Source organism: Heptranchias perlo, chromosome 33 (genome assembly GCF_035084215.1).
Source record: "Heptranchias perlo isolate sHepPer1 chromosome 33, sHepPer1.hap1, whole genome shotgun sequence".
NCBI classification, from domain to species: domain Eukaryota; kingdom Metazoa; phylum Chordata; class Chondrichthyes; order Hexanchiformes; family Hexanchidae; genus Heptranchias; species Heptranchias perlo.
This window is the reverse complement of record NC_090357.1, coordinates 12,008,452-12,025,229: the sequence shown is the minus strand read 5'-3', so window position 1 is coordinate 12,025,229 and position 16,778 is coordinate 12,008,452. Positions and strand designations below refer to the sequence as shown.

Below are 16,778 nucleotides of genomic sequence, written 5' to 3'. Positions count from 1 at the left end.
TAAGAGCTGCCTACCAACTTGAAACTGCACGAGCTTCAAATACATTACCGCTCATAACATTTGTGAAATGCCTTTCATTACAGCTAACAGGAATACCTATGCAACCCCAGCCTTCCAATTAAAGGATGGCACTTGAAGTCAAGTAGGATTACTTTCTTGATGAAGGTAAGGAGGAATGGGTGTTGGAAATAAGATGTAATATTCTTTTTTCGGTTTTTTTGTATTTACCAAAGGAGTGTCAGTGCTGGAGAATGGAACAGTTTTTTCCCCATTTAGATACCCAAGGTTGAGCACTCCCAGATCAGATATAGCACAGCAAAATGCATAGGAATGCAACACTGCCTCAAGAACCTTTCCTTACAACAGCACCTCATATTGTACCCAATATGAATTATTCTATTTCCCATAACAGCAACACTAACGGCATCTCTGAATGAGATTAATTTAATGTCAATATGTATTGTGGTTTTGTGCCCATTTGGAACTGGGTTACAACTGTCCAAGTTCATTCAGTGTCATTACAGCCACTGGAAAAGGGATATTTTCATTCCATAAGAGGTGAAAGGATAGTTATTTCCACCACCTAAACCCTCAAAGTTTAACTGGGAAAGTGAGCTACACTGCTAAAAATGTCCCTATGGAAAGGGTCCCATTAAATAAGATAGAAATCATTGTAAATCAAGATCAAAATGGAAGAAGCATTAATGATTAGTGCTATTCTGGAAATAAAAACATGATGATGCTAACCTTTGTCACTATTCTACTCATTGTCCACAAGTCTGGCTTGATTTTTCCTTACACTTCTCAGTCAAATTTAAACTAGTCTCCCTATCACTCTTTTCAGGATCAAAACCAGATCAAAAACAGGAAACAGAGCAGTCTGTAGCCAGATGTCTGCTCTGCTAAGGGCGAACGAGTTTCCAGAATGGGTCCTAAAACAGATGTTAGGCACCTCATGAGCATATGCAAGGGGCCGAACACTTGTTTCAGCTGATGCCAGGGACGCCTCGACAGCGCCCGAACCAATGTGACATCGGATGTGTTTCCAACGCTGTTCCGGCATGGGAGGTTGGCCCCCTAAATTGGACCTCTGTGCCCACATTTTTCATCCGGAAAACCAGCACAGCGATGTCCAATTTCACCCTTAATGTCCCTTCCAAGTCAGGCTTTCCAGCCCTGGTGAGGTCACCTTTTTAAAATGGATACTACTAACGGGGACACTTGTTCTTTTAACAGGAGTTGAGAGTCACAATTTCTGTGATTAATGCACAAGTGAAAGTCGTAAATGTTGGAGGGATTTTTATTTGTGGATTACCGACATTCGTAGTTTGTGGTGCCTATCTGAATACAAGACCTCATTATATTTAGTCAAAATACTGGTCCAGTAATCAATATTGCATCTCAGGCTGCTTCATGAAAATTAGTTGGATCTAATGTTCTTCAAGGCCTTTGTCTAATGAACAAGTTGGAAAGCTTTCAAGGTATTTGTTGCAGATGCTTGCTGATCTGTATCTCTCCAGCATTTTCTGTTTTTTGATTCAGGTTTGCAATATTTGCAACACTTCTTTTTATTTGAAGGAAAATGTTGACAAGAATTCATTGGTTCAGCATTTTTCCACACATTCCACCAACTTTGATGACAAAAAATAAATAACATCCCAGCACAGATATTCAGCTATATTTTGCTGAATGCATGCCTTGGGCCATCTGGAAATAACTAGCTACCCCACCAGTCAGCGAATTAAGCGAGACAATATAGTTCTTCCAGATAGACAACTGTATTGTCCACCATGACAGTATTTAAAATAAGCTGTAGTTGAACAGTACCTGTCTTAATTTCTGCCATACCTATATACGGACTGCAGCGGTTCAAGAAGGCGGCTCACCACCACCTTCTCAAGGGCAATTAGGGATGGGCAATAAATGCTGGCCTCGCCAGCGACGCCCACATCCCGTGAACGAATAAAAAAAAACCTATATAACTCAAATTCCTCCAGACTTGACTATTGCAATACTTTCCTGGTTAGCTTCCCATCCTCCACTCTCTGTGAACTTCAGCTCATCCAAAAATCTGCTGCCTTATCCTATCCAGCACCAAGTGCCGTCCACATATCCTGTGTCCTGTCCTCACTGATCTACAATGGCTTCAGCTTCCCAACACATCACATTTAAAATCCTTACATTCAAGTTTAAATCACATTGTGGCCTTGCTCCCTTCCATCTCTTTAACCTCCCGATGCCCTACAACTCTCCTCTCCCTCACCACCACCCCCACCCCCCCAAACAGAATTCTCCGTTTCTCTGACTCTGGTCTCTTGGGCTACCCTCTCCCTTCTCTTCACCACTAACAGCCATGCCTTCGGGCATCTAGGTCTGACGCTCTGAAATCCCCTCCCTGAACCTCTCCCCATCTCCAACTCACTTTCCTCCTTAAAACCCACCTCTTCGACCAAGCTTTTGGTCACCACTCCTAATTTCTCCTTTTTTGGTTGGCATCCGTTTTGCTTTGATTATATCTCTGTGAAACAGTGTGGGACTCTTTCTACGTTGATGGCAAGTTGTTGTCTTCAAAGAAGGAAATTCCAGGCTTCTTGATCCAAATAATCAATGTATTAACTTTTAAGTGAATGTCAGAACATGCTAACATACAACTGCCCACTTACACTGCCACTATCCATTCAAAATGAGCTCAGCTCACTGACTTATTTTATAAGTTCATTGCTAGTCACAAACAGATTTACTTAAGTGACTATTATGGATATTATACAATTAAAATTCTTACCCGCTTTTGTCGTTCTTCATCCACTCATTTGAAAGTCCTATATTTTTCTGAATGGGAGTGGAGAAGGGGCGAATAAAAATTAGAATGGATTCTAGTCAATAACTTAAATCAAGTAACTCAATTAAAATATTCAGCATTTTTACAGAAAACCAGCTGCAAGCACCTGGCAACATCTGAAAATCCCAGACAAGTTCCGAAGCAAGTTCTTTAAAAATCTCTAGTTTTTAAAATATAACTATAGTTAAACTTTCACTGGCATATTGTGCAGCTTCAGTTTGAACAATTATCTTTGGAACTCAATTTTTTTTGCATTTCTTCTTGTGAGCTGGAGCATGGATGGTCATCTTGATGAGTGCAATCGAAACAAATTAATTTCAGCTCAAATGTGCCACCATGTGCAGAGCCGATTCAGTTTTTAAGTAATTCGGCGAGAACAAAACGTGGACCACAATTACTGTTACAACAAGCATAAAACTGTAGTGTGCTGCCATCAGGAAAGAGCCAGACACCTTTAGCTGGAAAGGAGATCCTTGGGATTTGTGGAACATCTGTCACCAGTAACTACATGAGAGAAAATGAGACAAAGGGGAGAAGAAGGAATGAGAGAAAGAAGAGGGAAAGTGGGGGAAAGAGAGGGGAATGAAAGTGAGAAAGGCAGAGAGAGGGAGTCTGAGAGCGAGTTGAAAGAGGAGAAATGAGAACGGTGATGTGGAAGATAGATAAAGAGAGGCTGAAAGATGGGAAATGAGAGAAGAGAAAAGCACACACACATACAAACATGCAGTTTTTGAATAACAATTTAAAGAATAGACCAGTTTCAAACATACCTTGAGATTGAAAGTGATGCGTGTTTTTCAAAATTTGTTACAGAAGCCAGTGAAATTTGAAAATTGGTGAACACAAAAAAGTACATCTCCACCATGAAAAGCAAAAACTAAGATCACTTTCTGTACCACCATTTCTATCACTGGGGTACAAAAACCATCAGTATAGAAAATAACAGATTGAGAATTTTTACAAAAATTATTGTTCCACTGTGTTCCCCCAAGAAAAGATGTTTCATTTAAAACAAAATAGAAAAGCATCATGGAATGGTATAGGCCAAAAAATGTACTAAAGATAGTACCACTTTTTTTGTGAGAATACTACCTTTTCTTTTAGACGGCATATTACCCTGTAACTTTCTCTTTTTGGTCTCCCTAGCCTCTGTGCTTCCTGCATCCAACAAACTTCGAGGAGTCTAATGATACCACTTTGAGCAAGCCAAATAAGAGACCTAGCAACATAAGAAATCGGAGCAGGAGTAGGCCAAATGGCCCCTTGAGTCTGCTCCGCCATTAGTAAGATCACGGCTGATCTTTGACCTCAACTCCACTTTCCCGCCCAATCCCCATATTATTTGATTCCCTTAGAGTCTAAAAATCTATCGATCTCGTCTTGAATATACTCAACGGCTGAGCATCCATAGCCCTCTGGGGTAGAGAATTCCAAAGATTCACAACCCTCTGAGTGAAGAAATTTCTTCTCACCTCTGTCCTAAATGGCCAACCCCTTATCCTGAGACCATGTCCCCTAATTTGAAACTCTCCAAACAGGGGAAACAGCCTCTCAGCATCAACCCTGTCAAGCCCTCTCAGAATCGTATATGTTTCGATGAGATCACCTCTTATTCTTCTAAACTCCAGAGAATATAGGCCTATTCTGCTCAATCTCTCCTTACAGGACAACCTTCTCACCCCAGGAAATAATCTAGTGAACCTTCTCTAAGGCCTCTAAGGCAAGTATATCCTTCCTTAGGTAAGGAGACCAAAACTGTACAGAGTACTCCAGGTATGGTCTCACCAAAGCCCTGTACAATTGCAGGAAGACTTCCTTACTCTTGTTCTGCAATAAAGGCCAACATACCATTTACATTCCTAATTGCTTACAGTACCTGCATGTTAATTTTCTATGTTTTGTGTACAAGGACACCCAAATCCCTCTGAACGCCAAAATGTAACAGTTTATCATTTTAAAAATATTCTGTTTTTCTATTCTTCCTACCAAAGTGAATAATCTCACATTTCCCGACATCTGCCACCTTCTTGGCCACTCACTTAACCTGTCTATATCCCTTTGCAGACTCTGTATCCTCCTCCCAGCTTACTTTCCCATCTAGCTTTGTATCATTAGCAAACTTGGGCACCTTACACTCGGCCCCTTCATCTAAGTCATTAATATGGATTGTAAATAGCTGAAGCCCCAGAACTGATCCTTGTAGATCAGTTCTCCCTCAGATTGTCTCACCCTCCCAGTGGGAGATCCCTTGTCCTCATTCAATGCCTTGCTACAATGCCTCTCCCCCCTCCCCTCCGCCCCCCCCCCTGCCCCATGCCTCTCCCCCCTCCATTTGAGGTCTTTCCTCTCTGAAGGGAGCTGCTCAGTTAACATCAGCTGCAGGGGCATCAGCTTCACTTCCTGGATATCAATCAGGAAGCATTCAAATCAGGAAAAATTAGTGCAGCTTGCCAAGTAATAAACTTGTAGAGTTCTGACATGAACAATTATTGTTAATTGCAGAGAGATCATAAAGACAAAGGGTGGAATGCTTGACTGGTTCCCTATTCATCCATTTTAGCAAGGATTATGCTGTGAGGAAGTGGATTACTTGACAAATTTATTTTCCAATTGAACTGATTTTTAAATTAAATGCATCTAAATTCTGTTTAGTCTAACTTGCAAGGAAATATTTAAAATACCTTGGGTTTCCCTTCCTTCTTTCTGGCTCCAACTGTTTCATCCTGATAGAAATAAAAAAAAACAATTCAGTATAGTCAAAAGGAGTAAAAGACCAGATAAAGAAGGTTTGTGTTCTATCCACAAGACTGTACACAGACAACATCTACGTTCAAGTGTACGGTCGACTGAACTTGCATCAGCATGTATATGGAGTTAGATCACAGATCAGCCATGATCTTATCAAATGGCGGAGCAGGCACGAGGGGCTGAATGGCCTATTCCTGGTCCTTTGTTCCTATGTGTTCTAAAGTTGTACACCGAAAGAGTGTGAACAATTGCAGGGGGAAAAATCCATCTGTGCAAGGCAGAGAATTAACACTGAGGCTTTTCAGATTTGTCCAAGGTTAACACTTATCATTACTTTCAAGTCCATTTTACAACCAAATTTATGTTCTGTGCTTTAATGAACAATCTGAAGCTGGAGAATATAGTACCACTCTTTATGAAAAATTCTGCCTGACATACAAATAAAATCATTGCTATTCCACAGGGTGGGGTGGGGGGGGGCGGGGTGGAACGTCACTTGACGGCACCATTCCCTTAACAGCTTTATACCACGTATTGAGCACTCAACTAATTATAAGGGCTCATTCTGGACTGTGCGTATATAGGAACATAAGAATTACTAGACGAAAGAAGACCAAGCTCCGTCAAGTTCGCCTTCTACCATAATGATTGTCGCATGATACAGCGATAATGGAGTTGTTGACTTAATTATAGCAATGAATCTCTATCAATTAGTCTACAATAGACCCAGACATGAGGCAAGGAAAACCCATCAGTAGTGGAAAGTTTTGGGTACCATAGGTCCAAAGTCACCTGTTCCTCCCAAGCATGCTACACTGATGATACGTCAGGTTTCAAATTAATCATATAATGTATTCCAAAATATTATTTTCAGAAAAAAATCTATCTAATTTGCATTTGAATGTATCAATACAATCTGCTTCCAGCATCTCCATAGGAAGCCTGTTCTATAGCTTGACCACTCGCTCACTGATCTAATATTTCCGCATTTTCGGTTTGAATTTACTCCGCCTTGAAGCCCGGGCTGTGTCCTCTGGTTCCACTGTTCTGGACAAGGTGAAAAAGCTGATCATGGTCTACATTATCTAGTCTCTTTAGAATCCTAAAAACAGTAATCATACCATCTCTTTTCCAGTAAGAACATGCCCAATTTACATAATCGCTCATTATCCAATGATAAATTCAACCAAGTATAGGTTGAACTTGTTTCAAAGAATGAGGAAGATAATAATGAGCATATGCAGTCTAATATTCTACAAGCAGGAATGTACCAAACAGATGCTGAAAGTGACAGTGGAAACTCTTAGTTCACACTTCTAGGTTGGCTTGGGGCACTACAACGTGAAAGTGCCCATCATCCTGTGCTGTCAGGCGAAGACAATGTTTGATAAAAGTACAGACTGTTCTAGGTAGCAGCCTTCATAGGAATACTCCATGTATTCCATTTGAAAAATCTAGTGCTCAGTGGACACCAACTGATGTTTTATTTCACTGGAAGAAGTATGTTGTAGCAGGTAAAATGAAACTAAGATACATGTCTCAATTTTTAAAAATGAAAGGGGCCAACAACTGTCCATGTGCCAAATAAGGTTTGGTGGGTCCATTAGCAGAGTAGGTAATTCACTATCCTACTTGATAAAATGAGGGCTAAAACTGTCACCATTTTAAGAGAAAGAAACTGAAGATCACATGGTTTAAAAAGTTGGTTCATGTGATCTTCAGTTTCTTTGCTTAGAACAAAATTCAAATCATCAAGTGGGTACAACCTGAATAATTGTGTTTTCCATTGAAGTTGGCCTTCATGAAATGAGACATATTTGCTGGGCAAGCCAATTTTCTTTGGCATTATATCTGTCAAATTGGATTCTTAAGGGTCATCCACTGCATCGCTTGTATGCTTTGCTAATATGTTTTGTAGCATCTCCTTTCTGAGAATGGAAGCTCCATTATTCTTTCGGCAAGTCTGGTGTTGTCAATATTAGAACATATGAAATTCCTATCTGAAGAATGAACTTGCATTTATATAGTAACCTATCATGTCCTCAGGATGTCCAAATTTGAATTTGAACCATTGGATTACTTTTGAATGGTACTGTTATGTAGTCAAACATAGCAGTCTATCTGCATTCAACAAGGTCCTACAAACAGTAAATGAATGAACGACCAGATAACTTGTTTTTGGTGATGTTGATTGAGGGAAGAATGTTGGCCAGGACACTGGGAGAACTCCTGCTCTTCTGTGAACAGTGCCAAAGGATTTTTTACATCCACCTGAGCAGGTAGATGGGCCTCAGTTTAACATCTCATCTGAAAGATGACATTTCTATCAATGAGCACTCCCTCAATGATGCACTGACATTAATATGCAGACAATAATACACTACATTATGTGCTCAAGTAAGTAGGGCACGAACCACAACTTTCTGACTCTGAAGCAAAAACGCTACCAACGAAGCCAAGCTGACACGCTGGAGGGAATATGTATGGTGACTGAGTCAATTTAAGTTGTTTGCTAGCAAACAAATTTCACGCAGTGTGTCTGACCAAGGGGCCATGCACAATTGAAGAGTTGTCTGTAACATTTCTCGAGCTGTTTAAACTTTCTTTGAGGAGCGGGGAGGAAAGAGAAGGGCTTAACATGAATGTTCCTGCAATTAAAATACGACATGATAATATATTCACGATACCTTCAGATCGCTCTGGTCTGGCTTTTTGTTTGAAACATCTATTTAAAAAGGAAAAGACTTCATCAGTTGATCAAGCTAATATTGCCCTTGCTTATCTGTACAGCTAGATGTTAACTATCAAATTCACAAATCTTCTCCTTTGGCTTCATAATGGTCTAATTTTATTTTAAATTTACTAACATTTTGCTCTCAAATTATTAACATATTTTTGTCATACAAGTTCAGTTTTTAAAAAGACATTGTATGATGCTTATGACAAATATTAAAACATAAGGCTCTGAGAAATAGACAGAAATACTGATCAACGCCAATCTGATTTGAAGTTCCTGAACAAACCTTTTTTCCAAAATTGCAAGTTGATAATCGTAGAAAATGCACGTACAATGTAAATTCAATGCAAGAGTGCACCACGCACACTCCAGCCATTTATACCAGGTGTTGAATGGCTTAACCAATCCCTTAAAGGGAACATTGAAGGCCGCTTTAGGAAATTCAAATGGTTTATTCTTGTGAGGCCAGGAGGAGCAAGAGTGCTCCACTTGGGCCCACAAAAAAAACTCCGGCCCGCTGTTGGCCTATTCGAGCTTCATTTCTTCCCTCCTGGTCCGACCTGCCGACTGGCTCAGCATGGGAGCCGGCTGATTTCCCGCTCTCCCACATCTGTCAAGCTGTGGCGGGGGCGCCTATTTAACACTGGCGGCAGTCAAATGAGGTCCGAACCAAAAGGGTTCAAGCCTTCTGATGACAACATTGGGCAGAAGTCAAAGATCAGTCCCATTGTTTCGAACACTCCATTTTGTGATTATCTTAAATTTGTGGCCTGTGCTACCATCTTGATGACCAGTGGAAACAATCTCTCATTATTTATCTCATCATAAATTCCATACTCAATGCATTACATCAGGCCAACCCTCAATCTTCTCAGCTCTAGTGAAAAAAACTTATCAAATCATAACTGTAAACCGGCATCTGTGGTAACATCCAAGTGAGCCTACCCTGCACCTTTTCCACACATATATATATATATAAAAAATATACACACACAAAAATCTCAGGTAGCAGATTTAGTCCTCAGATTGTTTCAGTTGTCTCAAACAACAAAAGGTTTTAGAAGACTATTCCAAAGCGCAGTATTCTCATGAACCAAAGGAGTTCTCTACTTCAAAAAAAAACAATAGAAGTCAAAGTAGGGTGAAGACTATCAACATTTTAACAGGATTGTTTACATATGTAACAGAAAAGAGAGTAGGGGTTAAGGGTAGCTACTCAGTCTGGCAAAAGGTGGGAAGTGGTGTTCCACAGGGATCGGAGCTGGGGCCACTGTTGATCACAATTTACATCAACAATTTGGATTCGGGAATCGGAAGTACAATTTCAAAATTTGCGGGGGGGCCGGGGTGGGGGAAGTGTGGTTAATACAAACGAAGATTGTGTCAAAATGCAAGAAGATATTAAAAAACCTGCAGAATGGACAGGTAATTGGCAAATAAATTTCAATATAGGTAAGTATAAGGTGGTGCATTTTGGCAGGAAGAATAAGGAGGTCACAATACTGCTTGGATAATAGGAGTAAAGGGATCTAGGAGTACAGATATACAAATCACAAAGCAGTGAAGCAGGTTAAGAAGGCCATAAAAAAGCCAAATCAAGCACTAGGGTTCATTTCTACAGTGATAGAATTGAAAAGCTAAAAAGTTATGCTAAACTTCTATAGAACCTTGGTTGGACCACTTGGAGTATTGTGCACAGTTCTGGTCTCCATATTATAGAAAGCATATAGAGGCATTGGAGAGGGTGCAAAAAAGATTCACAAGGATGAAACCAGAACTAAGAGGATATTCTTATCAGGAAAGGCTGAACAGGCTGGGGCTCTTTTCTCCAAAGAGAGAGGGCTGAAGGGTGACCTGATAGAGGTCTTTAAGATAATGAAAGCGTTTGATAGGGTAGACGTCGAGAAAATGTTTCCACTTGTGAGGGAGACCAAAACGAGAGGTCATAAATATAAAATAGTCCCTAATAAATCCAATAGGGAATTCAGGAGAAACTTCTTTACCCAGAGTGGTAAGAATGTGAAACGCGCTACCTCAAGGAATAGTTGGGGCAATAGCATAGATGCACTTAAGGGGAAGCTAGATAAGCACACGAGGGAGAAAGGAATAGAAGGGTATCCTGATAAGGTTAGATGAATTAGGGTTAGATGAAGTAGGGAGGGAGGAGGCTCGGTGGAGCATAAACACCGACACAGACCAATTAAGCCGAATGGCCTGTTTCTGTGCTGTAGTTTTGATGTAACTGCAATTAAACTGCTCACCATTTTGTTCCTGGTGGACGTTAGGTGGTAGTTTTCCTTGACTTTGATGCTTCTTTTCTTTTTTTCTGGCAATCTTCCTTGAGTTAAAACTAATAAAAGAAATACAAACCATAAGCATTCGGTAGATAACTTGTAAGGTTTTTTTTAAAAATAGGATCATTTTCATAAATTATGCATGCACTGACTGGGTTGTAGGATTGTCATGAAAACCAAATGTTGATAAGCAAGTACTGTTCAAAAGCTAATCAGCAGATTAATTCTTTTAACAGGGTTATGTATTATAAAAACAAGTTTAAAAAGCTTTCACTCAGCAACATCACACAAGACGAGCCCATAAAATGTGTCAGTCATCGGCATTGAAGTTTAGCTGATGGTATTTGCTGTGGAAATATAATCTTGTACTTCAGTCAGCAGTATTTTTATACAGACTATCAAATCTTATGAATTACATGTTAAGCTCAATTGAGAAACTATATCCAAAGCAGAGGAAAATACTTGCAGTGTAAAGATGAAGATATTTTATTAATTCATTTTTAAAAATTTATCATACAAGATCAAATACAGAAGATTCTACTCAGTAAATGCTTCTAACAGTACCAACATTATCATGAGAATTTCAGGAAACAAAGATTGGCATTTGAAACAGTCACACTGTAGAGACTATATTCCCACTTGGAATTCAGTAATGCATAAAGGTGGATATGTGAAATTTTAGTTCAACTGTGGAAAAACACCCAGCAGTACATTTATATTTGGATTGTGTCTGGGGGCAGCAATTTGAGTTGTCTAAAAGTAGGAAGTATTAGTAGTTACAAATCCAACATTGGATGAAATCAGGGGGGTGAAGCAATTTAAGGGTGATAACTATGCATGCCATAAATATTTTATATAAAATTGAAGCATATAGGCTTATGGGCAATTTTTCCTACAGGATATTGGTGCTAGTACACTAAATAGGCCAAGTGATAATACTTGGTATTTCTTGGTCTGTTCTCAGGTTAGGTTGAACAAAATCTTGGGCTTCAACCAGAAATCATAGCCAATATCATTCACACACCCAACATGCAATATCAGTACCTCAATTACAATTTTTACATTTCTATTCTTTCAGAAGAAGGATTTATAAACTCTGATTACCTCACTCCTTTTCACTTAAAGGAGAACATTATTTCAATGTAAAATAGGTATGGTGACAGAAGTTATTTTTAAAAATCTCCAAATTGAAGAATATTTACATTTTTAATTTTGTTTAGGAAGATATCTGAACTGAAAAAAAATTGCTATCAATCTAAGACCGAAAAAAGATTAAGTTTAGAAATATCTTTCAAATAATAGTTATTAGAAAAAACATTTAGCTGGGGTACATTGCGTATGATTTATGTATAGAATTTAAATCCTCTTACTCTGGAAAAAAATACTCAATTGTATTGCTCTTATAAAAGTTAAGTTAAATGAGTTTTAAAAAAGTGCCGCAAAACAATACTGAAATGTAAATGTTAAAACCATATTAAATTGTTAAAAGAATTATAACTTGATATATTCATTATGTTTAAAGGAATAAACAGCCATGCATTTTACAAAGCTACAGTTCTTCAGGCAGTTTAACTGCATAACAAAAACCTTCATTGGTCAGTTATGCTTCCTTTTCTTAAAAACAACTTTAAAGCCAAGAGATTAACAATCATCACTACTGAAACTTACATTATTTCCCAAATTAGGTTTGCCTGGATAAAATACAAGACAGCTACAGGCAGCACTTAAATATTGTCTTCATCACAATCATTTGGTTTTAGTTACAAATCTTCCTTCCTAAATCAGTACTGTATTTCTTCAACTCCAAGACAGACACAATGACACTTGTTACCATTAAAATAACCAAACCTCTGGATCAATGATCATCCAATTATGTAAGTAACCCTGCACTAGCACAATTATGATATTTTAAAACTGGTCATGATCCAATGAATGCCAAGATGTCACTTCTTTTCATTGTATCTTTCAAACAGTCATGATGTTTTGAGTTAACCAAAAAGATTAATTTAATTGATTGAGACTTAATTAATAGCAATGTCCCATGGAGCAGCACATGGCAGAGGATATAATGGATCCAGATGGGGGATGGGGAGGAGGAAGGGAGGACGGAGGATGAAAGGAGGAGAAGGAGAGGATGCTACTCAATAGAAAGTCGGGAGAGTTGGATTGTGGGCTGTTACATGCGCAGTGTGGGGCCAGAATATGAAGGGCTGAAGGTACAGAACTGATAAGGGGGGAGGAGGGGGGGGGGGGCGGGGGAGGAGGGGGGGGGGGCGGAGGAGGAGGGGGGGGCGGAGGAGGGGGGGGGGGCGGAGGAGGGGGGGGGGCGGAGGAGGGGGGGGGGCGGAGGAGGGGGGGGGGGCGGAGGAGGGGGGGGGCGGAGGAGGGGGGGGGGGCGGAGGAGGGGGGGGGCGGAGGAGGGGGGGGGGCGGAGGAGGGGGGGGGCGGAGGAGGGGGGGGCGGAGGAGGGGGGGGGCGGAGGAGGGGGGGGGCGGAGGAGGGGGGGCGGAGGAGGGGGGGGGGGCGGAGGAGGGGGGGGGGCGGAGGAGGGGGGGGCGGAGGAGGGGGGGGAGGAGGGGGCGGGACGGGGGAGGGGGGAGGGAGGGGACGGGGGAGGGAGGGGACGGGGGAGGGAGGGGACGGGGGAGGGAGGGGACGGGGGAGGGAGGGGACGGGGGAGGGAGGGGACGGGGGAGGGAGGGGACGGGGGAGGGAGGGGGCGGAGGAGAAGGGGGGACAGGGGGGAGGGGGGAGGGGAAGGAAGGAAGGAAGGAAGGAAGGAAGGAGGAGGAGGATGAGGGAAGGAAGGAAGGAAGGAAGGAAGGAGGAGGGGGGAGGAAGGAGGAGGGGGGGGGTTGGGTCGAGAACCAGAATGTTGCTCAGAGGGGGAGGGACTGTTTCGGTGAGATGCTGCTCACTGGTGGAGTAGGGAGGGAACAGATTAAATATATTGGTGGCGATGGTGGTGGAGGGGGGATGTATCGATTGTTCCAGCAGGAACACTGCAATTGAACATAAGGCCATTATCCTCAGGCAACAGGCAAATGGACTGGAGGAAGGCCACATAGAATGGCACTCAAACTATCTGGAATGCCAGCCATTCCATGTTGACATGCACGTAGGGTCTGTGATCACTTGAGGGAGTCAGGCCAGGGAAGGGGTCATGTGGGGAGGGAAGCTGGGCTTATAAGGCTATAGTCGGGTGTGTTAATGGGGGTAGTCCAAGAAGACAACATTGCTGGTGGGGGTCAGCGTAAACTGCGCTTTTCTTCCTAGAGAAATCAACTTAAGGGGTGGGATTAAAGCAGGGCTGGAACAACTGCAAGGGGCCAAAAAAATTTACATTTATTTTAAAATCTGATTCATGACCTCCTTTACTTACATAAACCAACATGGCTGCTGACTGTCACAACAGTGGCTAACGATTAAGTGGCCAGAGCCTGCAAATGGATTTTTTTTTATTCTTGGAATATAGGTGACACTGGCAAGGCTGCAGTTGCCCATCTCTAGCTGCCCTGAGGGTATTAAGAGCCAACCACATAGTGTGGGATTGGAGTCACATGTAGGCCAGATCGGTTAAGGATAGCAAGTTCACTTTGCTGAAGACATTAGTGAATCAATTGGGCGTTTACAAAAAACAGTAGCCTTCAGCCAATTTTTGGTGACAGCCCACAAATTACCAGATTTATCGAATTCAATTTCACTGATATAGTGCGATTTGAACTCATGAACTCTGGTTGCTAGCCCAGTATCATAATTACTGGGCTAAAATACTCTGCATTCAGAAGGGGCCTGTTTTTTCACCATTAACTCTCAATATGCTGTCGATCAACCATTGTTTTAGCGGCTAACTTTACGAGACATTAAACAATGATCACTTCCATCACAGTGCTGTCTACAGGCATAACAGGTATTGCAGTTATATGTTGACACATTTATAATAAGTTTTCCCATGGATGAAATCTGACATAGGAATTTTCAACATGATTTGAAATGGAACACTGCAACCCAGAACAGCAATTTTAATATATAATTAGATGTTTGAACCAGAAATGTACATTCCTTCTCTACAAGGTATGATAGGAAAGGGGTAATTTCATAATTCATGTGTTGCTATGTCAAGGAAAATGTCTTCTGTGAAGGGCAATTGGTTTTAAATAATTGAGAAGTGGGCATGAATGAATATTCTGAAGTTTTGCTCAATTACCTTTTAAGGTGAGACTGAAATTATGAACTATTTTCTTTCAGATCAAATAGGTATATAGACACAGGAACGTTTTCATGCAGGGTGTTCAGAAGAGAAACTGCCCTTCACCCCCGGACAAAAAACTGTTTATATGAAAAATGGCAGTCAAAACACTGAATAGCATTTTAAAATGAGAATTTCCTTAATTCTCTTATTGCTTTTCTATAAACATAACAAGCATCTTATTAGAGTTACAGAAAAGCATTAAGTGAATTCATACATTTATAAATCAAGTGAAAATAAATAAAACTGAAACAAGTTAATCACTGAGTTTACCTGCTTGCCGACTGCTTTGTTGATGGATTCTGACCAATTTTATTTTCTTTTGATTTGGAACTTTCAATCTGCAATAGATGTGGAAAGACCATGTGAAGCAAAGCTAACATCTGTTACAATTTGTTCTTCTTGCAAAGTTGACATTTCCACACTTTTTATCCAGACATATCCAGTCACCGTTGCAGACGCAAGACCGTTTGAAAAAATTCAAATCCTTCTTCATTTTTCACAGTAACAACTGCTCCACAGCTGCAAATATTAAATGGCTGTTTGCAGCATTTATGGGCATGTAAACTTAAAATACAACTTACTGTCTTCTGCCGAGAGTCCTGAAAAATGTCCACTTTCCAGATGCATCCCATGCAGTCTGGGGTAAGACAGTCTAAACCCAGGATATCCTGCAACAGGTAAAAAAAATCAGTTTTAAAAGTGGAAAAAATGTGTAACATGTATTTGCTTCAATCATGACATCACAACAGGAAATGAGAATATCTTCAATATTTTGAGAGCTGAAAGAACCTGCATAGTCAGTCTCACTGGCAATCACAAACCTAATTCTAGTGCCATTTTATCTTAGATACCCAGGGGACATTCTAATCATTCTGTTTTAAAGTTGAAAATCTTTGTAAAAAATGAATACATAATCTGGCTGTTTGAAATACAGGATATATTACATTTAAATCCCTTCAGAACATTGTATTTCCAATTGCTCTTTAGAAAATAAATAATGCAAGAAATATTACAATACTAACTTTTTCTACTTTGTCTTGGAGCTCTTTAATTTTGCAGCGTTTCCAGCAGTATAAATGGTACTCAATACGGCAATCGTGGCTGCAGTGCACTCGAACAAACCCCTGCAGACACAGAAAGATGGACCTTTAAGTTCTATAACCTATATAAAAGCACTATGGAGAGACTGAAAGAATTGAACTTAAATCTGATAATATGAGAAAGATAATCCAGAAGAATGAACTGGACTATTTGTTAATTATTGGAACACTCCAAACATAATAGCAATGTAGAATGTTGAAACATACAGAAAAAAGGGTAAACAATCTAAAATACAATAAAATACTTCATAGAAACTATAGATGTGGATGGCATTGCAAGGAGTAACGTTCCTGGTTCAATAATTGAAAAAGCACTTGTTCTGAAAGTTCGTCTTTTCTAATTCCCTCCCCGCTTGGTTCCATCCCCACGGCCCATAACTTGGCTGTAAATTGTAGGCAGATGGTGTGGGAAATGGATCATTCAAACAGACACAGGAGATACGCGGAGGTTGGGGTTAAGGCTCATTGTTGAAACAGTGTAGCAGGGACTCTCACCAGCATCTAACCTGGTCTGATATTGCATGACAGGAATACTGGATGCCAAAAGTGGAACACTACTGTTCCATTCCCCAATACTGACATGCCTCAAAAAAGCTACAAACGTCCCCAATGGGTAAACGCACTGTGCAGTATGGTAATGAACCATGCCATCTCTGATGTGTGCTCAGTCAGGTGGAAGCATCATAATTGGGACTTAGCCTGAATGTCCCACACCTGAAGGGCTGGGTGAAATCAGCTATGGTCGGAGGATGGCAAATGTAACTCCTCTATTTAAAAAAGGAGGGAGAGAAAACAGGGAACTACAGAC

General features: G+C 40.7%; 1 protein-coding gene across 5 annotated transcripts in view; it reads right to left on the bottom strand.

Annotated features, from left to right (window-relative positions):
• The window catches only part of LOC137301479 (uncharacterized), a 101,505-nt gene that overhangs the window by 19,125 nt on the left and 65,602 nt on the right, over positions 1 to 16,778 (bottom strand). For all 5 annotated transcript variants that reach the window (XR_010958298.1, XM_067970989.1, XM_067970988.1 and 2 more), the window contains exons 22-28: positions 15,893 to 15,994; positions 15,452 to 15,538; positions 15,141 to 15,208; positions 10,586 to 10,674; positions 8,275 to 8,312; positions 5,521 to 5,562; positions 2,783 to 2,829 (exon numbers count right to left, since the gene is read on the bottom strand). Coding sequence is in view for 4 of the 5 variants with exons in the window: in XM_067970989.1 (XP_067827090.1) it covers positions 2,783 to 2,829; positions 5,521 to 5,562; positions 8,275 to 8,312; positions 10,586 to 10,674; positions 15,141 to 15,208; positions 15,452 to 15,538; positions 15,893 to 15,994 (473 nt within the window). In the remaining variant the exon portion in view is untranslated. The remainder of the gene's footprint in view (positions 1 to 2,782; positions 2,830 to 5,520; positions 5,563 to 8,274; positions 8,313 to 10,585; positions 10,675 to 15,140; positions 15,209 to 15,451; positions 15,539 to 15,892; positions 15,995 to 16,778) is intronic.